The 23,129-nt window shown below is 35.3% G+C and overlaps 1 protein-coding gene across 2 annotated transcripts in view; it reads left to right on the top strand.

Annotated features, from left to right (window-relative positions):
* EXOC6B (exocyst complex component 6B) overlaps nt 1-23,129 on the top strand; it is a 669,652-nt gene that overhangs the window by 346,187 nt on the left and 300,336 nt on the right. For both annotated transcript variants that reach the window (XM_065929532.1, XM_065929531.1), the window contains exons 12-15: nt 10,587-10,658; nt 11,375-11,472; nt 13,057-13,162; nt 14,282-14,391. In XM_065929532.1, coding sequence (XP_065785604.1) covers nt 10,587-10,658; nt 11,375-11,472; nt 13,057-13,162; nt 14,282-14,391 — 386 coding nt within the window. The remainder of the gene's footprint in view (nt 1-10,586; nt 10,659-11,374; nt 11,473-13,056; nt 13,163-14,281; nt 14,392-23,129) is intronic.

The raw sequence follows: 23,129 nt of genomic DNA, 5'->3' as shown, positions 1-23,129 counted from the left end.
AAAAATGTAAAAAGACATTGAATTATATACTTTAAATGGGTGAATTACATAGTATTGGGATTGTATTTCAAAATAGCCATTAAAATATAACTCATCATTACATACATTTACCCACTGAACCATATTTATCCATTATGAGATAGTATAGTTGATACCACATATACCAGTTCCATTCTATGATACTATTTACTGCATTGTATTATCAGCAAGAAAGACAGATAGACAACCCAAACATCAAAACAAATCTCAAAAGGAAACACTTTATCTGAGTGGTTATTTTTTTTATAAGATTTCTATATTTTTCCAACTTTTTGTCACTAATTAAAACTTCATATTTTCTAATTGAATTATCAATCTTTGCATAAATGGAATCATTTTAAAAGGTATAATATTCTCAATGCTGATTTCAAAAAAAATCTTATACAATCCATTTCACATAGACTTCAAATTTAGCAGTACCTATGTGTTAAAATAATAATATGCTATACAAAGAGCTCATTTTAGATATGGTTTAATATTAGAAGACCTGTTAATATAATTGCTAACCTGACTGCTAGTAAAATGATAGGCAGATCATCTGATAATACTGGAAAAATACTTTTTTATGATTTAATTATAGAACAATGTAATCTATAAGCAAAAATCCTCATGTTTTATAGCTATTAAACATTAGACATCTTTTCTTATTATGTGATAGGCAGACAAGAGTGTGTACCGTGATAGTGGTTTTATACACACCCACAGCCATATTCAGCCTCCCACACACCCGTTTTTGAATCAGAGGGTATACTGAGAATATGTGTCATTCAGCTCCCCTAACCAAATTGGCACTGAAATAAAATGTAAGAAAAACTAAAAAGAAAAACAATTCAAAGCAAATGTCTATAGGCTAGAAATTTTGAAAAATTTCTCTGAATTTAGAAAATCAGGTGGAATCAGAACAATGACTCAGCCTGAAGAAAGAAAATATTGGATTAAGTATGAAGTAGAGCGTATTGTTAAAGCAGGAAATGTTGTTCCAAATGGAATCTAGGAACACTTTAAATTCAGTCAACAAATATCATGAGCAGGAATGAGGCTGTGAGAAATCTTGGTGGAAATAATTTAGAGATCTGCCTTATATGCAGAATACATCCTGCAAAATGCTGAGCTGGATGAATCACAAGCTGGAATCAAGACTGCTTGGAGAAGTATCAGGAAACTATTTTATGCAGATGATACCACTCTAATGCAAGAAAGTGAAGAGGAACTAAAGAGCCTCTGATGAAGGTGAAAGAAGAGAGTGGAAAAGCTGGCTTAAAATTCAACATTCAAAAAACTAAGATCATGGCATCTGGTCCTATCACTTTGTGGCAAATAGATGGGGAAATGATGGAAACAGTGGCAGATTTCATTTTCTTGGGCTCCAAAATCACTGCGAACAGTGACTGTAGCCATGAAATTAAAAGGTGCTTGTTCCTTGGAAGAAAAGCTATGACAAACCTAGAGAGTGTATTAAAAAGCAGAGACATTACTTTGCTGACAGAGGTCCATATAGTCAACGCTATGATTTTTCTGGTAGTCTTGTATGGATGTGAGAGTTGGACCATAAAGCAGGCTGAGCGCCAAAGAATTGTTGCTTTTGAAATGTGGTTCTGGCGATAACTCTTGAGAGTCCCTTGGACAGCAAGGAGATCAAACCAGTCAATCCTAAAGGAAATCAACCCTGACTGTTCTTTGGAAGGACTGATCCTGAAGCACCAATGTTTTGGCCACCTGATGCGAAGAGCTGACTCATTGGAAAAGACCCTGATGCTGGGGAAGATTGAGGGCAGGAGGAGAAGGAGGCGATAAGGGATGAAATGATTGGATCCATCATCGACTAAATGGACATGAGTTTGAGCAAACTTGGGGAGATAGTGAAGGACAGGGAAGCTTGAAGTGCTGCAGTCCATGGGCTCGCAAAGAGTTGGACAAGACTGAGCGAGTGAACAACAACATTTACATGATATAGAAGACATTAATAAACAAAATGAATAGTTATTCTTTAGCAAAAACAAGTAATTCATGGACTAGGAGACAAATTTATGAAATAACAATCATTTCTCATTTTAGGAATATAGGAGGATAGATTATTCATAGCAACTGCTCAGCTTGAAACAACTAAAAGTACTGCTTTATGTATATGCATCATATATGACATTAAGTCTCAGAGTGCTTAGTAAAGTTATTAAGGAATTAATCAGGCCAAATCCAGGGGAAATTGAGAGTCCAGAAGTTCAGAGTGATATGCTGAAATACATAAGCTGCCTTTTCCTTGAGGTTGCTTGTTAGTCCAGACAATTTGTACTCAGATTTTATAGTCTCTTGGGCCTATCTGAGATGGAGAGTCTACTATGGTGCCCTCCCCACATTAAGCTGGAGAAAACTATTCCTTTCAGGTTAAGAATGAATCTGAAGTAAGTGAAAAGCAGTCACAGTTCTTCCCTCTAAGAGATCTTCAGGTCTGGGGAGTTTTATCTTCAATTGTTATCTTACATAAATTCTCGGAGAACAGAAAAGGAAAATACTCACCAACTCATTTTATGAGTTGTATGAGGTGTGAATAATTTTGATAATGCAGCCAGAGAAGTATAGCATAACTCATAAGCTCATAAATAAAAGGCTCATTCATAAATATAGTTGCATTTAGTGTTGTAAAGATAGAAATATAAATAAATTAAAAAATCAACCTCTGAAAGGAAAAAGCAAAATTGTCATTTTTGCCGATGATATATTTTAGTGCATTGAAAATCGAAAGGAATTTGCAGAAAAATTATTACAATAAATGGAAGAGGTTAGCATATTCTCTGTTGCAAAATTGTCATTTTATATCCAGGAATAAAATTTGAGAAATTAAAAAATTTAAAAGATAGAAATTGATACAATAACATACATTAAAAGTAGCAGAAATATACCTAACAAAATATGTCAAGACCTACATGGAGAAAATTCGAAAATATTTTTGAGAGATGGAAAGGAATTAAAGAAGACCTAAATAAAACTGAGAGAAATAGCATATTCAGTGATTGGAAGAGTTATTATTGTAGACATCAACTGTCTTAAAATGTATCTGTAAATTTAATTCAGTGCCAATTAAAATCTAAATAGTCTTATTTTTGAAAAGATGAGTACCTTTGCAATTTGATTTGTAATATTTTTAAGCCAATACAAAAGCGAAGAATAGCTAAGAGACTCCTTAAGACTGAAGGCAGGTGGTTTTTCTCTACAAAATATGAAGACTCAATTTAAAAATCTTATTAAATGAATACCAGACAATCTGGTACTGTCATTGGATAGATAATGGAACAGAATATAGGCCTCAAAAATATTTGATATTTATCAAAGATTGTTGCTGGTCAGTGGGTAGAGAACAGACTTTTCAATGAATAGTACTAGAACAGTTGATTATCAGTATGGGAGAAATAATTATACCAAAAATGTTTCAGGTTGATAAAATACCAAGATGTGAAGTATAAGACCATAAATTTTCTACAAGATAGTGTAAGAGAGTATCTCTGTGGTTTATGATATGGAAGGAATTCCTAACTAAAATACAAAGGAGACACTAATGATAAAGATTCATATATTAAGCTATGTTAAAACTGTAAGAAAAAAACAAAAAAATTAAAGATAGTAGATAAAATAAGTTATATGATGAGAAATGATATTTTCAACAGAATATCAGCAAAGAACTAACATAAAATATATAAAAAATTTCACTACACATCATTACAATAGAGACAAACATCTCAATAGAAATAACAAGCAAAAGATTTACAGGTACTTCACTAAGGAAGGAATTCACTTGGCTGAGAAACATGTGCTCAACTTCAGTGCATCAGTGAAAGGCAGATGAAAACAAAATGAGATAACATGTAAAAATTAGTAATACAAATGTTGACAAAGATATGAATAATTCACAATACTTCTATACTACTAAGGGAATGAGTTTAAATTGGTAAAACCCTTTGAAAAAAATAGCATTATCTTCTAAATTGATGATCCTCATGAACGAGAAATTCTTTTCCTAACTCTATTCCCTTGAGAAACTTGCCCTAATGCATAATACACATGCAAGAATATTCATTCCAGCATTGTTCAGTTTTCAAAATTAGAAATGACTTACATGTCCATGGTTGGATGGCATCAGTGACTTAGTGGACATGAGTTCAGGTAAGCTCTGGGAGATGGTGAAGGACAGGGAGACCTGGTGTGCTGCAGTCCATGGGGTTGCAAAGAGGCGGACCCCACTGAGCATCTGCACAATGAAATGTCCGTTGGTAATAAGATGAACAATCTGAGTTAAACTTGTAGCATGGAATATTATACAGCATGAAAATGCCCACCCTGTAGCTATATACAGTAGCATAGATGAATTTCACAAGTATAATGTTGAATTATAAAAGCAGGACAGAAAATTATACATACAGATTCTTCTCCATTTACATAATGTTGAAAAAATATTGAGTAAGGCTGAATATTTAGATGGTTACAAAACAATGAAATTAAGAGAATGAACTGACAAGCAACAGATGGGGGGAAATCTTTGCAAAACACATATCTGATAAAGGTGCTGAAAATATACACAGGACTCTTAGCAGTGAGAAAACAACCCAATTAAAAAATGGGCAAAAGTTCACCAAAGAAAATACTCAAATATCAAGAAAGCATGTAAAAAGATGCTTGACAACATATGTCATCAGTTCAGTTCAGTCGCTCAGTCTAGTTCAGTCGCTCAGTCTAGTTCAGTCGCTCAGTCATGTCCGACTCTTTGCGACCCCATGGACCACAGCACGCCAGGCCTCCCTGTCTATCACCATCTCCTGGAGTTTAGCCAAACTCATGTCTATCGAGTCAGTGATGCCCTCCCACCATCTTATCCTCTGTTGTCCCCTTCTCCTCCTGCCTTCAATCTTTCCCAGCATCAGGGTCTTTTGAAATGAGGCACCTCTTCACATCAGATGGCCAAAGGATTGGAGTTTCAGCTTCAACATCACTCCTTCCAATGAACACTCAGGACTGATCTGCTTTAGGATGGACTGGTTGGATCTCCTTGCAGTCCAAGGGACTCTCAAGAGTCTTCTCTAGCACTACAGTTCAAAAGAATCACTTCTGCGCTCAGATTTCTTTATAGTCCAACTCTCACATCCATACATGACTACTGGAAAAACCATAGCCTTGACTAGACGAACCTTTGTTGGCAAAGTAATGTCTTTGGTTTTTAATATACTGTCTAGGTTGGTCATCACTTTCCTTCCAAGGAGTAAGTGTCTTTTAATTTCATGGCTGCAGTCACCATCTGCAGTGATTTTAGAGCCCCCCCAAATAAAGTCAGCCACTGTTTCCACTGTTTCCCCATCTATTTGCATGAAATGATGGGACTAGATGCCATGATCTTAGTTTTCTGAATGTTGAGCTTTAAGCCAACTTTGTCACTCTCCTCTTTCACTTTCATCAAGAGGCTTTTTAGTTCTTCTTCACTTTCTGCCATAAGGATGGTGTCATCTGCATATCTGAGGTTATTGATAATTCTCCTGGCAATCTTGATTTCAATTTGTGCTTCATCCAGCCCAGCATTTCTCATGATGTACTCTGCATATAAGTTAAATAAGCAGGGTGACAATATACAGCCTTGGTGTACTCCTTTTCCTATTTGGAACCAGTCTGTTGTTCCATGTCCTGTTCTAACTGTTGCTTCCTGACCTGCATACAGATTTCTCAGGAGGCAGGTCAGGTGGTCTGAAATTCCCATCTCTTTCAGAATTTTCCACAGTTTATTGTGATCCACACAGTCAAAGGCTTTGGCATAGTCAATAAAGCAGAAGTAGATGTTTTTCTGAAACTCTCTTGCTTTTTCGATGATCCAGCAGATGTTGGCAATTTGATCTCTTGTTCCTCTGCTTTTCCTAAATCCAGCTTGAACGTTTGGATGTTCTCCGTTCATGTACTGTTGAAGCCTCGCTTGGAGAATTTTCAGCATTACTTTGCTAGCGTGTGAAATGAGTGCAATTGTGCGGTAGTTTGAACATTCTTTGGCATTGCCTTTCTTTGGGATTGGAATGAAAACTGACCTTTTCCAGTCCTGTGGCCACTGCTGAGTTTTCCAAATTTGCTGGCATATTGAGTGCAGCACTTTCACAGCATCATCTTTTACAATTTGAAATAGCTCAAGTGCAATTCCATCACTTCCACTAGCTCCGTTCGTAGTGATGCTTCCTAAGGCCCACTTGGCTTCACATTCCAGGATATCTGGCTGTTAGGTGGGTGATCACACCATTGTGATTATCTGGGTCATGAAAATCTTTTTTGTATAGTTCTTCTGTGTATTCTTGCCACCTCTTCTTAATATCTTCTGCTTCTGTTAGGTCCATGCCATTTCTGTCCTTTATTGAGCCCATGTTTGCATGAAATATTCCCTTGGTGTCTCTGATTTTCTTGAAAAGAACTCTAGTCTTTCCCATTCTATTATTTTCCTCTATTTCTTTGCTCTGATCACTGAGGAAGGCTTTCATATCTCATACGAAGGCTTTCGTATCTCGTACCTTTCTGTTCCTTGGAACTCTGCATTCAAATGGGTATATCTTTCCTTCTCTCCTTTGTTCTTCCCTTCTCTTCTTTTCACAGCTATTTGTAAGGCCTCCTCAGACAGCCATTTTGCTTTTTTGCATTTCTTTTTCTTGGGGATGGTCTTGATCCCTATCTCCTGTACATTGTCACAAACCTCTGCCCATAGTTCATCAGGCACTCTGTCTATCAGACCTGGTCCCTTAAATCTATTTCTCACTTTCACTGTATAATCACATGGGATTTGATTTAGGTCATACCTGAATGGTCTAGTGGTTTTCCCCACTTTCTTAAATTTAAGTCTGAATTTGTCAATACGGAATTCATGGTCTGAGCCACAGTCAGCTCCTGGTCTTGTTCTTGATGACTGTATAGAGCTTTTCCATCTTTGGCTGTGAAGAATATAATCAATCTGATTTCAGTGTTGACCATCTGGTGATATCCATGTATTGAGTCTTCTGTTTTGTTGTTGGAAGAGGGTGTTTGCTATGACCAGTGCGTTCTCTTGGCAAAACTCAGTTGTCATATGTCATATGTTATCAGGGAATTACAAATTAAAACAGCAGTGAATTACCACCACATGCCCATTAAAATGACTATAATGCTCAAAACACCAAATTCTGGAGAGAATGTGGACAACAGGTACTCTCATTGCTGATGGGAATGGAAAATGGTACAGCCAGCTTAGAAGAGAATTTGGAAGTTTATACAAAATGCAACAAAGATATAAGATGCAGCAAGTAGGTATACACTATACACCAAATGTGTTGAAAACTTATGTTAACGCAAAAATCTGCCCACTAGTGTTTATAACAGCTTATTCAAAATAGCCAAAACCTGGAAATATCCAAGATGTCCTTTATTTATTTTTTTTAACATTTTATTTTATTTTATTTATTTTTATTTTTTCTTTTATTTTTATTAGTTGGAGGCTAATTACTTTATACTATTGTAGTGGGTTTTGTCATAGATGTCCTTTAATAGGTGAATGGGTGAACTCTAGTATATCCTTATAATTGAATATTACTCAATGGCAAACAAAAGAAATACTCTATTAACCCACAAAAAGACATGGAGGAAGCTAAGTGCATATTGCTAAATGAAAGTACCGAAACTGAGAAGGCTACATATTCATACGATTCCAAGAATATATGATATTCTTGACAAGGCAAAATTAAGGAGACAATAAAAAGATAAGGGTTGCTAGGATTTGGGAGAGGGCTTAAGGGATAACTAAGTGGAAGATAGGGAATTTTTAGGGCAGGCAGTGAAACTATTCTGTGTGATATTCTAATGGTGGAATACATCATTATGCTTATGTTAAAAGCCATAGATTGTACAACACAGAGAGTAAACTCTAAGAAAGCTATGGAATTGAGTTAATAATAATAATTTGAATAATGTTTCAGTATTAGTTCACCAACTGTACCAAATTTCACCACACCAAGGGAAAATGTTATAATAAGGGAATCTGTGCATGAGTGTCTGTATGAAGGGATATATGGGAACTCTGTAGTTTCTGTTCAGTTTATGTGTAAATGCAAAACTACTCTAAAAAATAAGATCTATTAAGCTAAAAGATATGAAGAAAAAAGAATGAGAGAAAGATATGTAATGATTATAGTAAACATCATGATAATGATTTCCTGAGTGGAGAGGAAAGAGGTTGTTCTGGAGTTTCTGATAACGCTGGTGCTGTTCAGTTGTGTTTGCCTGGTAAAATTACATGTGTAGGTTTTATTTATTATTTTCTTCATGTATACTATATTCACAGTTACACAAAATGTGAGAAGGAGGAAAAGCAAGGAAGGAAGCCACAGAAGGATAGAAATCAAAGATTAATGTTGTTTTCTTGAGATTTATGACTACCATAACAGAGAAATTTAATTCTAAGATTAAATAGATAAAACTGCATATCTTTCTGTGATCAAGAAGACAAAGTCAAATATATAACCCCAATATAGAGCAGAGACACAAAGAGATGGAAAATATGAATGAAAAGTTAAGAAACATGGATAATTGATGTAGATTTTGGTTGTATATAGTAGAGATTTAGAAATAAAATATAGTCACAAAGCAGGGGACCTTAATAATTAAGTGAAAGAGGGGAAATTTCCCTGCAGTAGAAAACAACTAGATTATTACAGCTGAAAGGATGCATCTTTTTGTCAGGCAGAGTAAATGAAGCAGGCAGTTTTCTCATGTCTGAAGTTGTGTATTTTAGTTTGAGTGCAAAAGAAAGACTATTCCAAAAACATGAGGATACAAAGTTTACTTTTCACCCATCCTATCTTACTGATGTCTTACCAAAAATGAAAAAGAAACTCAAGATACGAGATGGGGTGAGAATAAATAAAATGTGTGCAAAAAGTGAGAGTAAAACTGATAGATAAATCTAAATAACTGATCAATTGTTTGTAAGTGAAAGTCGCTCAGTTATGTCCAATTTTGCAACCCCATGGACTGTACAGCCCATGGAATTCTCCAGGCCAGAATACTGGAGTAGGTAGCCTTTCCCTTCTCCAGGCTATCTTCCCAACCCAGAAATAGAACCAGAGTCTCCTGCGTTGCAGGCAGATTCTTTACCAACTGGGCTGTCAGGGAAGCCCATTGTTTGTAAAGTTTAATGCTCTTAAGAATCCCTACAAGAGGAGTGGCTTAATATTTAAAACGTTTTTAAAATGACAGTACAGATTATTTCAAGTAAACAGTGGACAGAAAGTATATAAGTTATTAATAACCAGTATAAGATAATTTGAAAATATTAATCCAATGAAAAACATGAAAGGATACAAAAAAGAAAGAATAAATCATTGAAAACAGAAAACTTAAAATAAGATGGCTAGAATAGGTCCAAATATGTTAGTATTCATGAGAAACATACAGTTAGAAAGTATTATAGTTTGGTTACTAAGAGAGATTTCTACATTAAGAATATATAGGAAGATTAAAAATGAAGAATGGGGAGCAGAAAGGGCAATTTTCTTCAAGAACACTGGATTGAAGTTAAAGATCATTAAACGGGAGAAGAGAGCAACATTTTGTTTTGATAATATTTTTAACCCATCAAAAAGACAGTAGCCCATGTACTGGAAACAAGCTAGCATCAGTTTGTATATAAACAAAAACTGATAGTAGTGGGACAAGAAACAGAGGCCACACCACTTCGGGAGAATTCAACATGCCTTCTTTAGGGATTGAGCAGTTAAGTAGAGAGCAAGTAACCAAATTATACTTAAGAGAATTTGAATATCAAAAGTTACTGAAAAATAGTGGCATAATACATCTTTGTAAAGAAGAGGGCTTCCAAGTCATTTCAGTTTTCAAATTTGTTAAGAGATTATACATTGAATTTATTTGTAAATTTTATTTTCTTCTGTATTATATTTATTTTTTGTATTCCTTGCATCGTTGTGTTTCTTTTTGTTGTTTAATTGGAGTTACCTGTGATTTGTCTGTCTTACTGATTTTATATTTAACTTGAGTTTTTGGTTTCATCGATCACATCTTTCATGTCTTCTATGTGTCATTAATGTCTGCTTTTTCTTTTATCAATTTTGTTCTCTCATTTCTGGTTTATTTTGGCTTTTTTGGCCTAGCTTCATGAGTTGAGTTCTTAGTTTATTATAAGTCTTTTATGTTTTGTAATGTTCGCATATAAAGATATTTTTTAAATGGCATTAGCTGTATTCTATAAGTTTTGGTATGAATTTTTTTTTAACTGTTTGTTTTAAAATAATATGCAGTATCAGCTTTGCTTTCTTCTTTAACCAGACAGTTATTTAGAAGTGTGTTTTTAAATTTCCAAAAGTTAAAAATGTAGATCATTGGTTATTGGAGTCTTTACTCACTCTCCCCTAGCTATATCTGGTTTTAATGTTAAACCAGGACGGGTTTCCAGAGAGCCTGCAGGAGGTGAAGCATTAAGTAATTGAATAAATCAAAAGTTAGTTTTGTTTTTAATAAATATGTTTTTCCTCGTTGTTTTTTATTTCCTTTAGTCTTACTGCTCTGATCCAAACCTCGTGTTAGATTTGAAGAACCTCATTGTGCTTTTTGCTGACACACTTCAGGTTTGTGTCTTATGTTTATGTAGACTTAACCTAGATGAGCGTTTCATCAGCTCTAAATCCTTTGATTATCTATCTAAGCTTGAGTAAGTACCTTTTTCTTTCTAGTTGTGTTTCTTCTTTTCCTAGAGCTAGATAATTTTTATCTCTTTGTAGCATTTCCTGGTCATTACCTTGTCTGTTATGTTTTCATAATTTGTTCTCATGCCCCTTTTTTTCCTCAAAGCAAATTAATTAATTGAACTCACTACATTAGTTCTTAAAATGTTCCTAATTCAGATATAGTGTCTGAGTGATTTTGGATTTTCTTACCTACTATTTTGAATAATGATTATTGATATGAACCACATATTATATTCAATAGAATAACATTAGAAGTGGGTAAGATTGGTAGCATTCTCATTTTCTGACCCTACTGCTGAAAGTTGCTCCTTACAGAAGGAGTTATAGGGAAAACTTCATTGACAGTTTTATCCAATATACATTAATTCTAATGTTCATCTTTTTATTTTTTCTGACTGGCTCAAATATTTCAGTATATATCTTTTAATTATTGAGGATAAACAATAGATACTAGGTGGGAATGGAAGATTTTTGTATCATGGTTTTATTTAAATTGTTGTCCAAAGAACAAAATTATCTTTCAGTGCCTAATCTCTCTCGTGTTGTTTAAAAAACATCACCTTATAAAATGAAGCTTTTTTCTTATTTTGTTTCAGGTGTATGGTTTTCCTGTAAACCAGCTTTTTGACATGCTATTAGAAATCAGAGACCAGTATAGTGAAACTTTGCTAAAGAAGTGGTCAGGTATTTTCAGGTGAGAAATTATCTATAGTTGTGTGTGTGTGGGCACGTGTGTTTGTACACTCATCTTTATACTTAAGGGTTTTTGGGTATAATAAGCAACAAGTGTATGTGGCTTATTTTTTTCTAGGTCTGATTCCAATTATGATTGGGAATTTAGTTAAATAAAGTTCCCAAGACATTCAGTCTCTGGATATTAGTGCCTACTACGTGAGGAGTCCCCAAATCCCCAGATTTGTTTCATTGAGTAAATGCGAGATACCTTGATTCATACCAACCAGATCACCTTGTGTCATCTTAATTTGATTTTTTCTTTTTTCTTTGGGAATCATGCCTAATCTATGTCTCACTTGTAGGATAGGGCTTTTAAACCCTTTTGAATAATTTAGCTTTTTTGGAACTTTTTTGAAGACTCACTCATATTACTCCTCATCTTCTTATTCTACATAGCCGAAGAAGAGATCTATTACAATCTAATATTTGAAGCATATCATTTAAATAGTTATTGCAACATGCATACAACAATAAGGAAATTATTGTATTACATCTCCACTTACAAATATTTCCTTGGACATGTTTTCCTCACACATAACTCATGTCAACTCACTTGTTTCTTCTTTTGAAGTGATCTTTCTGCTTACTGCAGGACCACTTCCCCAGATCAACTTACTTTGTTTTCAAGTTCTTATAGCTTTACGGTATTACATTGTCCCATTAATCTTTTTTTTTAATTTATTTTTATTAGTTGGAGGCTAATTACTTTACAATATTGTAGTGGTTTTTGTCGTACATTGACCCATTAATCTTACTCTTCACATTTTATAAACATATAGTTGATAATTATGTAGTGTAACTCATCAGTGTATTAATATAAATATTTGTATTTCTAAAAAGTCCTATTTATTAATGATATAATTTTCTTTAGGGGAGATTATCTTTTGAAAATTAGTATCATGATATATCCAAGCACATCTAATCTGAAGCCTTCAGTAAATTTCTTTTTTGATTTTGGTAGTATGGTCTCTGCTCTGGAGAACTCCTAGTCTAGTTAAGGACACAGAATCTTTGGATGAAGAAAAAATCATTCTTAATATAGAGCAGTAGATGAAGTACATGAACATAGTTTGATAAAATAGAAAATCTAGTATAGAATTAAAGAACATAATAAAAAAAAGTCTTTTTTTTTTTTTTTAAAGAAAACATATAAAACCTCTTTGCCTTCTCCAGAGCTCACTTTTTTTTTTTTGGTTGCTTCTCATTTGCCTGAAGGCTTCAATATGTTGCCTTGAAATTTTCTGTCTGAGCTATAAATCTCAAATACTATGAGGTCATCTTTATACTTGTGTTCCATTTGTTTTAGAATGCAATTTTACTTCTGTGTGTGTTTTTTTAAGATGTCCTTACCTAAGACCAAATAGCTGTACTGTAAAAGGAATAGATTAAGGACTAAGAAATGTTTATTTGAGGTTGTGGTGAATATACAGCCCTTTGAGTTCTCCTGAAAGTTATATGTGATCACTCTACTGATTAACTCACCTGTCTTTCCTTTTTTATTTATCCCTCCCTCCTTTCCTTTCTTCTTTTATTTTCTTTATAGAAACATACTTGATTCGGACAACTACAGTCCTATACCAGTAACAAGTGAAGAGATGTATAAAAAGGTGATAGGACAATTCCCATTCCAAGATACAGAGCTGGAAAAGGTAAGGAACACTAAAATAAACTTCTCTGATTTGGCATCCTCTTAAAGCTTTCTTTGTGTCAGTCTCATTAAAGGCATAATTTCTAACTCAATGAATTAGGAAGCTAAACAGCATGTATATTATCTATGGTGAAACAGATCACCAGCCCAGGTGGGATGCATGAGACAAGTGCTCGGGCCTGGTGCACTGGGAAGACCCAGAGGAGTCGGGTGGAGAGGGAGGTGGGAGGGGGGATCGGGATGGGGAATACGTGTAACTCTATGGTTGGTTCATGTCAATGTATGACAAAACCCACTGAAATGTTGTGAAGTAATTAGCCTCCAACTAATAAAAAAAAATTAAAAAAAAACAAAAAACAAACAAAGACATAAAACAGCTTCAAAGGATGATTTTTCGACTTAGAGGAACAGAAGTTCCTGTTTAGGGAACCAGTCAGTAAATGGCTTTGGGGTATTGTCCACCTCTGAAGTGTTTAGGAGATTTCTGGCAGTGTTTCCTTTTGATTTACACTTTGAAATATTGCTTTTCTTATACTTTGAGAACATTTTATCCCCAAAACATACAGTAAAATTTACCATGCTATATAATTGTATTGGTTTTAACTGCTTTGTGGTGTATGTACTACCACAACAATATTGCAGAACAGTTCCATGATTCCCCAAAATGAAATCATGCTATACCTTCTTAATCAATTACTCCTCAACCCCTAGCTTTTGGCAGCCACCTATCTTGTTGCTATCCATCTACTTTTACCTTTTCTAAAAGGCCTTATAAATGGAATTATATAGTGTGTAACCTTTTGAGATTGGCTTCTTTTACTGAAGATAATGCTCTTGAGACTCATCTAAGTTGTTGCATGTATCACTAGCTCATTCCTTTTTATTGCTGAGTATGTATCAGAATTTGTTTATTGGGTTTTACAGGACATTAGAATTGTTTATTTAATTTTATCTTACTCTTTTTAGCATTAGAAAACTTTCACAGATATGTTTTTAAAATGTAAAGTTGTTAAGAAGGCAGTTCCTAGTGTGCAAGAAAATCTCTTTTGCATTTTAATTAGTTAATAGGTATTTTCAATGTATGCTCATTTGTAACTCTCATTAATTCTTGCTTTTACAGCAACCATTCCCAAAAAAGTTTCCATTTTCTGAATTTGTGCCAAAAGTTTACAACCAAATTAAAGAATTTATCTATGCCTGTCTGAAGTTTTCAGAAGATCTTCATCTAAGGTATAGTATGAAATCATGGAAGTGCAATAGATACTGAGATTATGGCTCTATATACATAAATATTCTGGGATACTTTTGATGTTCCCTTCAGTTCCATGTTTGAAAGTCTTAATATTAGCCCTGTGTGGCATGCCACTGCCCTATTTATACGGTCAGGTAAAAAAAAGGGAAGTTGGAAACTCTTGAATAATTTCTTTTTATATTACTTACCTTATTCTCTACCGTTTTCTTTATAGATTTGCATTTCTAGTGAGATTCACCGGAAAAGAGTAGTATAATATTCTAGTTTTTACATTATGTTGATGAAATGTTAAGGCCAGTAGAGGAGTGGCATGTGAAATTCTTGCTGTCCAAAGGAATCTCAAGAGCCTTCCCCAGCATCACAGTTTGAAACCATCAATTCTTCGGCACTAAGCCGTCTTTCTGGTCCAGTTCTCACATCTGTACATGATACTGGAAAAACCGTAGCTTTGAGTATGCAGACCTTTATCAGCAAAATGATGTCTCTGCTTTTTAATATGCTGTCATGTGAGGTTTGTCATAGCTTTCCCCTTCTTGGTTCTTTGATTCCTCTTCACTTTCTGCCTTTAGAGTGGTGTCATCTTCATATTTGAGGTTGTTGATATTTCTCCTGGTAGTTTTGATTTCAGTTTGCGATTCATCCAGCCTGGCATTTCGTACGATGTACTTTGCATATAAATTAAGTAAGCAGGGTTTTTGTTTTTTTAATGGTATGCAATAGGTCTCTCATGCTTTCTTCACAGTTTTTCTCTTTGTTCCTCTTTCTGTTTTTAAATGGCCTGTTTTCTAATGCCCTGATTCTTTCTTCTGCATCATTTAGTCTGCTGTTGATGCTCTAAGAATTTTTCAATTCTTTTGTTGTATACTTCAGCTCCAGGATTTGAGTTGGGTTCTTTTTTTATAATTTCTATATTAAGCTTCTCATTTTATTCATGCATTGTATTCCAGATTTCGTTTTGTTGTCTGTGTTCTTGTGCGTATTATTGAGCTTGATATGATATTTCCGATTCTTTTTAGGGTAGTTGTACGTCTCGGTGTCTGGGAGTCACTATGGCCCCTGTGTTTGCTTTCTCTGGTGCTGTCGGGCTGTCTGATTCTCTCTGGGCCGTGTAGCTTTGTGTCGGTGCCTCTGCGCTTCCCCGCGGATGTGGAGATGCGTGTCTCTCCCAGGTCCCAGGGTGGCAGGACTATTCCTGCTCCCTGCCTGCAGGGGCCTGGAGCCAGGCCACTGGTCTGCTTCGGGCTTCGCAGTTAGAGTGACTGATTGACTGTGGCTCTGCAACTGCACTGAGGAATTCATCTGGGGGCATTCTTGGGGTTTCCTTCTGGTGGGTTCCTGGGAAAGTAGGGTTTCTCTTAGATCATAGTTGGGAGTGGCTGGAGCCAGATTCCAGAGCCACTTCAAGATCCACAGTGAGACTGAGGTCGCTGGGCCTATCTCTAGGGGCATGTATAGGCATGTCTCCTGTTCGATCCCTGACAGGCACAGTGGCCTCCCATGGGTACAAGTGGGCAGAAGCCAGGTTGTGTGGGCCCTGCAGCCTCTAGTCAGATTTGAGATGGGTGGCCCTTCCTCCAGTTGCACGGAAGGTTACTGCTCCAGCAGGTCTCTGAGTAGGCAGGAGTGTTCCTGGTCTGTGGCTGTGAGTATATGGGGCCACATTACAGGGATTTTTTAGTATTTGCAGTCAGACAGAGGTTGGAGAACTTGCCTAGATTCATGAATGAGTATATCTCTGCCCAGTCATAGGCAGGCAGGGTTGGAAGCTAATAGGAGCTGGAGTTGGGTCATGGAACAATTCAGTTTACAGCTGCAACTGAGGTTGGTGGACCTATTTTCAAAGCACAGGTTGGCATAACTCTTCCTGGGTCGTTTTTCAACTGGTGATGGTGGCAAGGCCAAATAGGCCATGTCCGTAGGGTGTCACGGGTCAGGATCTGTTTCTAGGTCTGTAGGTAGGACTGTGGTTAGCAGGTATGCCACATGAGTGAGTTTATGCTTGCCTTCTAAAAGCAACCCTCCTTGGTCTTGGATGATACCAGAGTTTTACAGTCTTCTTTCTTCAATCCAACGTTTCACAAAAGTACCTTTGTCTTTGCTTGCCTGTCAAATTATTGTTGCTGAGAAGGGATATGAATGCAGGACTTCCTGTTCTGCTATTTCTAATGTCATTCCTCTATTTTTAATTGGTCTTATAGAAAATTGCTTGTGTACATGAAAAATAATGATAGTATCTGGTAAAGAAATGTAACTATAAAAGTAAATATATGATAGTAATAGGACAAAGAATATGAGAGAGGAGTTTGATTTACTAATTAAGGATTTTACATTATGCATGAAGTAGTGTGATCTAGAAGAACCACTGAAAAAATGGTCAAAAACATGAAGGAAGTAAAAGTAATAAGCCAATAATGAAAATGAAAAGGAATCGTAGAAAGAATACTCAATCCAGAAACAACCAACTGAAGAGTTAAATGGGCTATAGAACAGGTGGAGCAAATAGAGATCAACTAAGAAAGCAATAAATTTAAATCCAGTTATAACAGTGTTCCATGTTTACTTGAATAAAATCTATATCTGTAGTTGTTGAATGTTGTATTCTCTAAATGACAACTGGATTAAATTTGTTAATGTTATTGTACAAATTTTCTGTATCCTTTCTTTCGTAGGTCTGCTTTTTCTGATTGTAGTTTTGTCTATTTCTCTTTTGAGATCTCTCAAGTTTGCTTCATTTATTTGAATATATATATATATATATTTTTTTTTTAAGTTTATGCACAGTTTGAATAGTGATATCTTTGTTATAGTCATCTTTTTAATTCCATGAAATGTCCTTCTTTGTGTTAAAAATTAAAATAGTATTGATGTCTTGCTTGCCTTGTATCAATATAACTACCACTTTCTTTTATGGTATGCATTTGTCTCTTCTATTACTTATAACCTTTTTTAGCATGTTATTTTCAGATAATTTCAACATTACAGCAGAATTTTTAAAATGTTGTGCTGAACTGAAAGTGTTTTCCCCAAATTCTTCAGTTTTTGAAACGTTGCCAAATTGACTTTATTACTTCCTTTCTCCCTCCCTTACTGTCTCTCTATATGTGTGTTTAGCATTTTAATCTCTTACACAGTTCATATTAATTTTGATTAGCAAGTTAAGATTTTTCTGTTTTCTGTGTATAGTTTCTACTTTTCCTTTTGTAATAAGTAATGTTTGTGTTAAAGTACTTTGAGACCATGTATTTATTCTTTTAGTTACTAGATGTCTTTCACTATAGTGTTCATTAGTGATTCTTGCCTGAATCAGTTTTGTTTTCTGATAATTTAGCTAATATAGGATTTTTATTCCTTAAGGGGCTACTTTGTTGGTGCAGCAGTAAAGAATCTGCTTGGAGTGCAGAAGACTCAGGTTCAGTCCTGGGTCAGGAAGATCCCCTAGAGGAGGAAATGGCACCCACTCCAGTGTTCTTGCTGCGACAATCCCATGGGGTAGAGGGAGAGGAGCAAAGACAAGCCTGGTGGGCTGCAGTCTTAGAAGTCACAAAGACTCAAGACACTGCTGAGCAGCTGTGTGTGTGTGTGTATGTGTGTGTGTGAGAGAGTGAGAGAGAGAGTTGCTGAGTCACATCTGACTCTTTGTGACCCCATAAACTGTAGCCTCCAGGGCTCCTGTGTCCATGGAATCCTCCAGGCAAGAATACAGGAGTGGGTTGCCATTCTCTTCTCTGGGGAGCAACTGAGCATGTCAATATGTATTACTTCACACTCTGTATTAAGGAGTCCTTCTGCATTACCTATTTACCTGTCTATTTATCTTTCTATTTGTCTATCTATTCTCTCCTATTTACTGTATTAGACTTATAGATTTTTACATCATTCAGTCAAGTTGTTCCTTTAATGACCTTATTCATTTTGAGGCTCAGATGGTCCCAGATGTAGCTGGTGTAAGCTACCTCAAGCTGGCTCATATGACGTGTTGATGCACTTTTGTCATTTTGGGCAAATTTCCTGACTTAATCATGATACCATTAATCTTTTCAAGGAGCTCAGTTCTTTTTAATGCTGAATGGCATCTTGACAGTAAGATCTGGTCATGTGTCCTTGTATTTAAAATATGTCAGTTTGAATCAACAAGTAGCTAGGTGTTAGTTTTTTATTCATTCTGTCTATAGAATATTTATTCTATTACATTAACTCATTTAGTGATTTATGTGGATTTAAGCCTTGGATCTAGCTATTGTTTTTCTATTTGTTCCTTTTTTTCTTTTTTTTTTTTTAGCTGCTTTTGTTCCCCCTGTTTTCCTTCCTTCTTCTAGATTACGGTCTTTTAGTATTATGATTTGGTTTCCCTATTGGCTTACTGGAGTATAACTTTTAGCTTTATTTATTATTCGTTTGTATTTTTCCTGGGGATTACAATGTATATCCTTAAGTAATTAGTTTATCTTGAATAATGATATGTAGCTTTACATGTAATTTAAGAATCTTACAGCAATATAGTGTAATTTACCTTTACACTTACTTTTTTAATATTGTTGGTATATACTTATACAGTTGTTTTTAAATGCTAAATATGTTATTGTTTGTGCTTTGAACATTTAATTGTATATTAAAATTCAAGAAAGAAAAGTAGTTCATTATACTTATCCACAGATTTGCTATTTCCAGGCCTTCTCATTCTTTCTTACAGATCTGTCATGATTTGGTGTCATTTTCTTTCAGTGTGAAGAATTCTTTTAGTTATTATTTTAGTGTATATCTGCTGTTTTTAGATTTTCTTAGCTTTTGTTTATCTAAAAATATTTTTTCATCTGTTTTCAAAGTTCTCCCTCTCTCAACCCGTTAAAGATGTTATTTCTCTGTTTGCTTTCATTGTTTCTGAAGAGAGATAAGCCAGTAGTCTTACTGTTATTCATCTAAATGTACTGTCTTTTTTTCTGGTTGTCTTTAAGGTTTCCTGTCTATCTTTGCATTTTGCTGTGTTTGATTTTCTTGTGAGATTTCATTTGCATCACTTCTCTTGGGGTTGTGTGAAACTCCTGAGACCTGTAGGTTGAGACCTTTTGTTAGGGTTGGAGGTGATGCGGCCAGTTTACCCTTGAATATGTCTGTTTTCTCATTTCTCCTTTGGCAACTCGTTGTTCAGTTGCTCAGTTGTGTCCGACTCTGTGACCTATGGATGCAGCACGCCAGGCCTCCCTGTGCCTCCTAACTGCTAAATATATCGTTCAAATTTCATCATTACTTGAGTGAACTGAATGTGAGTCTCGTTTTTATTAGTTTCAAATTTCTTATGATTTCAGTTCTAAAAATTCTGTTGTAGCGTCTCTTTGTCCTCAAGACTCTGAAATTCCAAAGCTTCTATCCAGGGGCTTATCTCTGATTTTAACAGGATTTGAGTTGGAGTGGGTTTCAGCTTTGATTGGTTTTTACTCTCCTTTGGATTGAATTGCAGTAGAATCTTGGAATCTAAACCCTTTGCAAAATGTGCAACATTTTTCTCTGATTTCTAGCACTCCCCACCCCTACATACCATTTCTTATGAAACAGAATTGTTTTAGGGAAGAATTGTTAGGTTAGTGTGTTTATTTTGTTTAGAGGCTCTTCCAAGATTACAGTCCATAATAGCAGCCCACACTATTAAAGGATTGAGTGGTTTTTTTTTTTTTTATTCCACCAAAGTCTCTCAGCATATGACTATTTCACTCTCTCATCTCTGTGTATCCAGATTAGACAAGTGGCCTTAGATATGAAAGTGACGGCTGCTTTTTGCTCATCTTTCAAGAGCTTTATCTCAGTGTACAATTTACTTCAGTTATGCATTTTTGTGTATATTATACTTCATTAATATTAAAGGAAAATACAACTTTTAGCTTAGACGTAGCTTTCTTGTGCTTTGGAAGGTAATGACAGTGTTTTTTGATCTTTGACATCGTATCCACGAATAGAATTTCTACCAGATCTTCTTAAAGCATGATAGAAATATGTAATATAAGTAGAGATGCTAGGTGGGTGATTACTGTCAGAGTCACCAGATTATTTTGGGCCCCTGTGTTCATCACTTTTATAGCAACCTGTACTTATTCATTACTCATACTATAATTGATATGATATAACTCTGAGTTTAACATATGAAGGCAAGAACCATGAATATTTCTTCACCATTGTAAATTCAGTATTCCATCAACACAAGTGTGACTTCTATATCCCTTCATGATTGTAATTTCAATACTTCATTAACACATTTTTGTAATGAAGTTTTATTTATTTATTTTTTCCATTTATTTTTATTAGTTGGAGGCTAATTGCTTTACAATATTGTAGTGGTTTTTGCCATACATTGACATGAATCAGCCATGGATTTACATGTATTCCCCATCCCGATCCCCCCTCCTGCCTCCCTCCCCACCCCATCCCTCTGGGTGTTCCCAGTGCACCAGCCCCAAGCACTTGTCTCATGCATCCAACCTGGGCTGGCGATCTATTTCATGCTTGATAATATACACGTTTCAATGCTGTTCTCTCAAAACATCCCACCCTCGCCTTCTCCCACAGAGTATAGAAGTCTGTTTTGTACATCTGTGTCTCTTTTTCTGTTTTGCATATAGGGTTATTGTTACCATCTTTCTAAATTCCATATATATGCATCAGTTTACTGTATTGGTCTTTATCTTTCTGGCTTACTTCACTCTGTTTAATGGGCTCCAGTTTCATCTATCTCATTAGAACTAATTCAAATGAATTCTTTCAATGGCTGAGTAATATTCCATGATGTATATGTATCACAGCTTTCTTTCCATTCGTCTGCTGATGGGCTTCTAGGTTGCTTCCATGTCCTGGCTGTTATAAACAGTGCTGCAATGAACATTGGGGTGCACGTGTCTCTTTCAGATCTGGTTTCCTCGGTGTGTATTTCCAGAAGTGGGATTGCTGTGTCATATGGTAGTTCTATTTCCAGTTTTTAAAGAAATCTCCACACTATTCTCCATAGTGGCTGTACTAGTTTGCATTCCCACCAGCAGTGTAAGACGGTTCCCTTTTCTCCACACCCTCTCCAGCATTTATTGCTTGTAGACTTTTGGATAGCAGCCATCCTGACTGGCATGTAATGGTACCTCATTGTGGTTTTGATTTGCATTTCTCTGAAATTGAGTGGTGTTGAGCATCTTTTCATGTGTTTGCTAGCCATCTGTAAGTCTGCTTTGGAGAAATGTCTATTTAGTTCTTTGGTCCATTTTTTTATTGGGTCATTTATTTTTCTGGAATTGAGCTTCAGGAGTTGCTTGTATATTTTTGAGATTAATCCTTTGTCTGATGCTTTGTTTGCTATTATTTTCTCCCATTCTGAAGGCTGTCTTTTCACCTTGCTTATAGTTTTCCTTGTTGTGCAATTCAATTACATTTTTGGAAAAGGTGGCAATAGGCAGGCCAGAGGTTATCATTCAGTTAAATATATCCTGTAAGAATATTTTGAGGTATCTTTTCTTCTCCTAACTGAATTTCCTACCTGGATTCCTTATAGTCTTATTTATTTCTAATAATTTTGTCTTCTGTATAATAGACAATCTAGTTTGCCTACACACTTAGTAATTTAAGATTTTTAATTGAACTATATACTAAGCCTATAATTTTATTCTGTAGAAAGAGAAATCAATAAGATAAAATTTGTGACCTTTGCTCACAAACAATAAATTATTGAAAAAGAACTGCTTACAAATCTACTTATGTTTATTTCTTGATAAAGAAGTATCAGTGCAATACTGACTTTATTTTGAAGAAATATTTGTCTCAAAAGTTATCTTTTATAGAGAGACATCTTGGGTGACACTTCTAGGGGCTTGTGAAAGATGTATAGTTCTGGAATTTTGTTTGTTGATTGTGAGATTTATTTTTAAAACTTTGTAAAGATAGTTTTGGAATTATTTTCTTTATGTTTAGTTTCCTTTACTCAATAAAAAGTGTCATTATTGATCACTTTTGGAATAGTAAGGATTATAAAACATTTAGGCAGAATTACATTATTGGTTTATTTTCAAAGTCAGGGAAAAAGGGAGGGCCAAGATAGATGTAGGGAATTAAGAAGTACAAACTACTATGATTGAACTAATAAGCTACAAGGATATGTTATACAGCACAGGGAATATAGCCAATGTTTTATAACTTCAAGTGGAATATAATCTTTACAAATTTTGATTCATTTTGTTGTCTACCTGAAAGTAATAAAATCTTATAAATCAATAATAAAGGACAGAATTGGTAGAGACCTAGTGGATGCTGAAGAGATCAAGAAGCAAAAGAATCCACAGAAGAACTGTACAGAAAAGATCTTCATGAACTGGATTACTACAGTGGTGTGCTCAGTCACCCAGAGCCAGACATTCTGGAGTTCAAAGTCAACTGCTGTTAACAAAGCTAGTGGATGTGACAGAATTCCAGTAGGACTATTCAAAACCCTAAAGGATGATGCCTTCAAGATGTTGCATTCAATATACCAGCAAATCTGGAAGACCCAGCAGTGGCCACAGGACTAGAAAAGGTCAATCCTCATCCCAGTTCCCAGGAAGGGTAGTACTAAAGAATGTGCTAACCATCAGACAATTGCACTCATCTCCTATGTTACTAAGGTCATGCTTAAAATCTTGCATGCTAGGTTCAGCGTTATGTGAACCAAGAACTTCCAGATGTCCAATCGGGATTTAGAAAGGGAAGAGGAACC

The sequence above is a fragment of the Muntiacus reevesi genome, chromosome 3, assembly GCF_963930625.1.
Source record: "Muntiacus reevesi chromosome 3, mMunRee1.1, whole genome shotgun sequence".
Lineage (NCBI taxonomy): Eukaryota > Metazoa > Chordata > Mammalia > Artiodactyla > Cervidae > Muntiacus > Muntiacus reevesi.
Note: the sequence above shows the minus strand (reverse complement) of the source record. Positions and strands in the feature narration are given on the sequence as shown.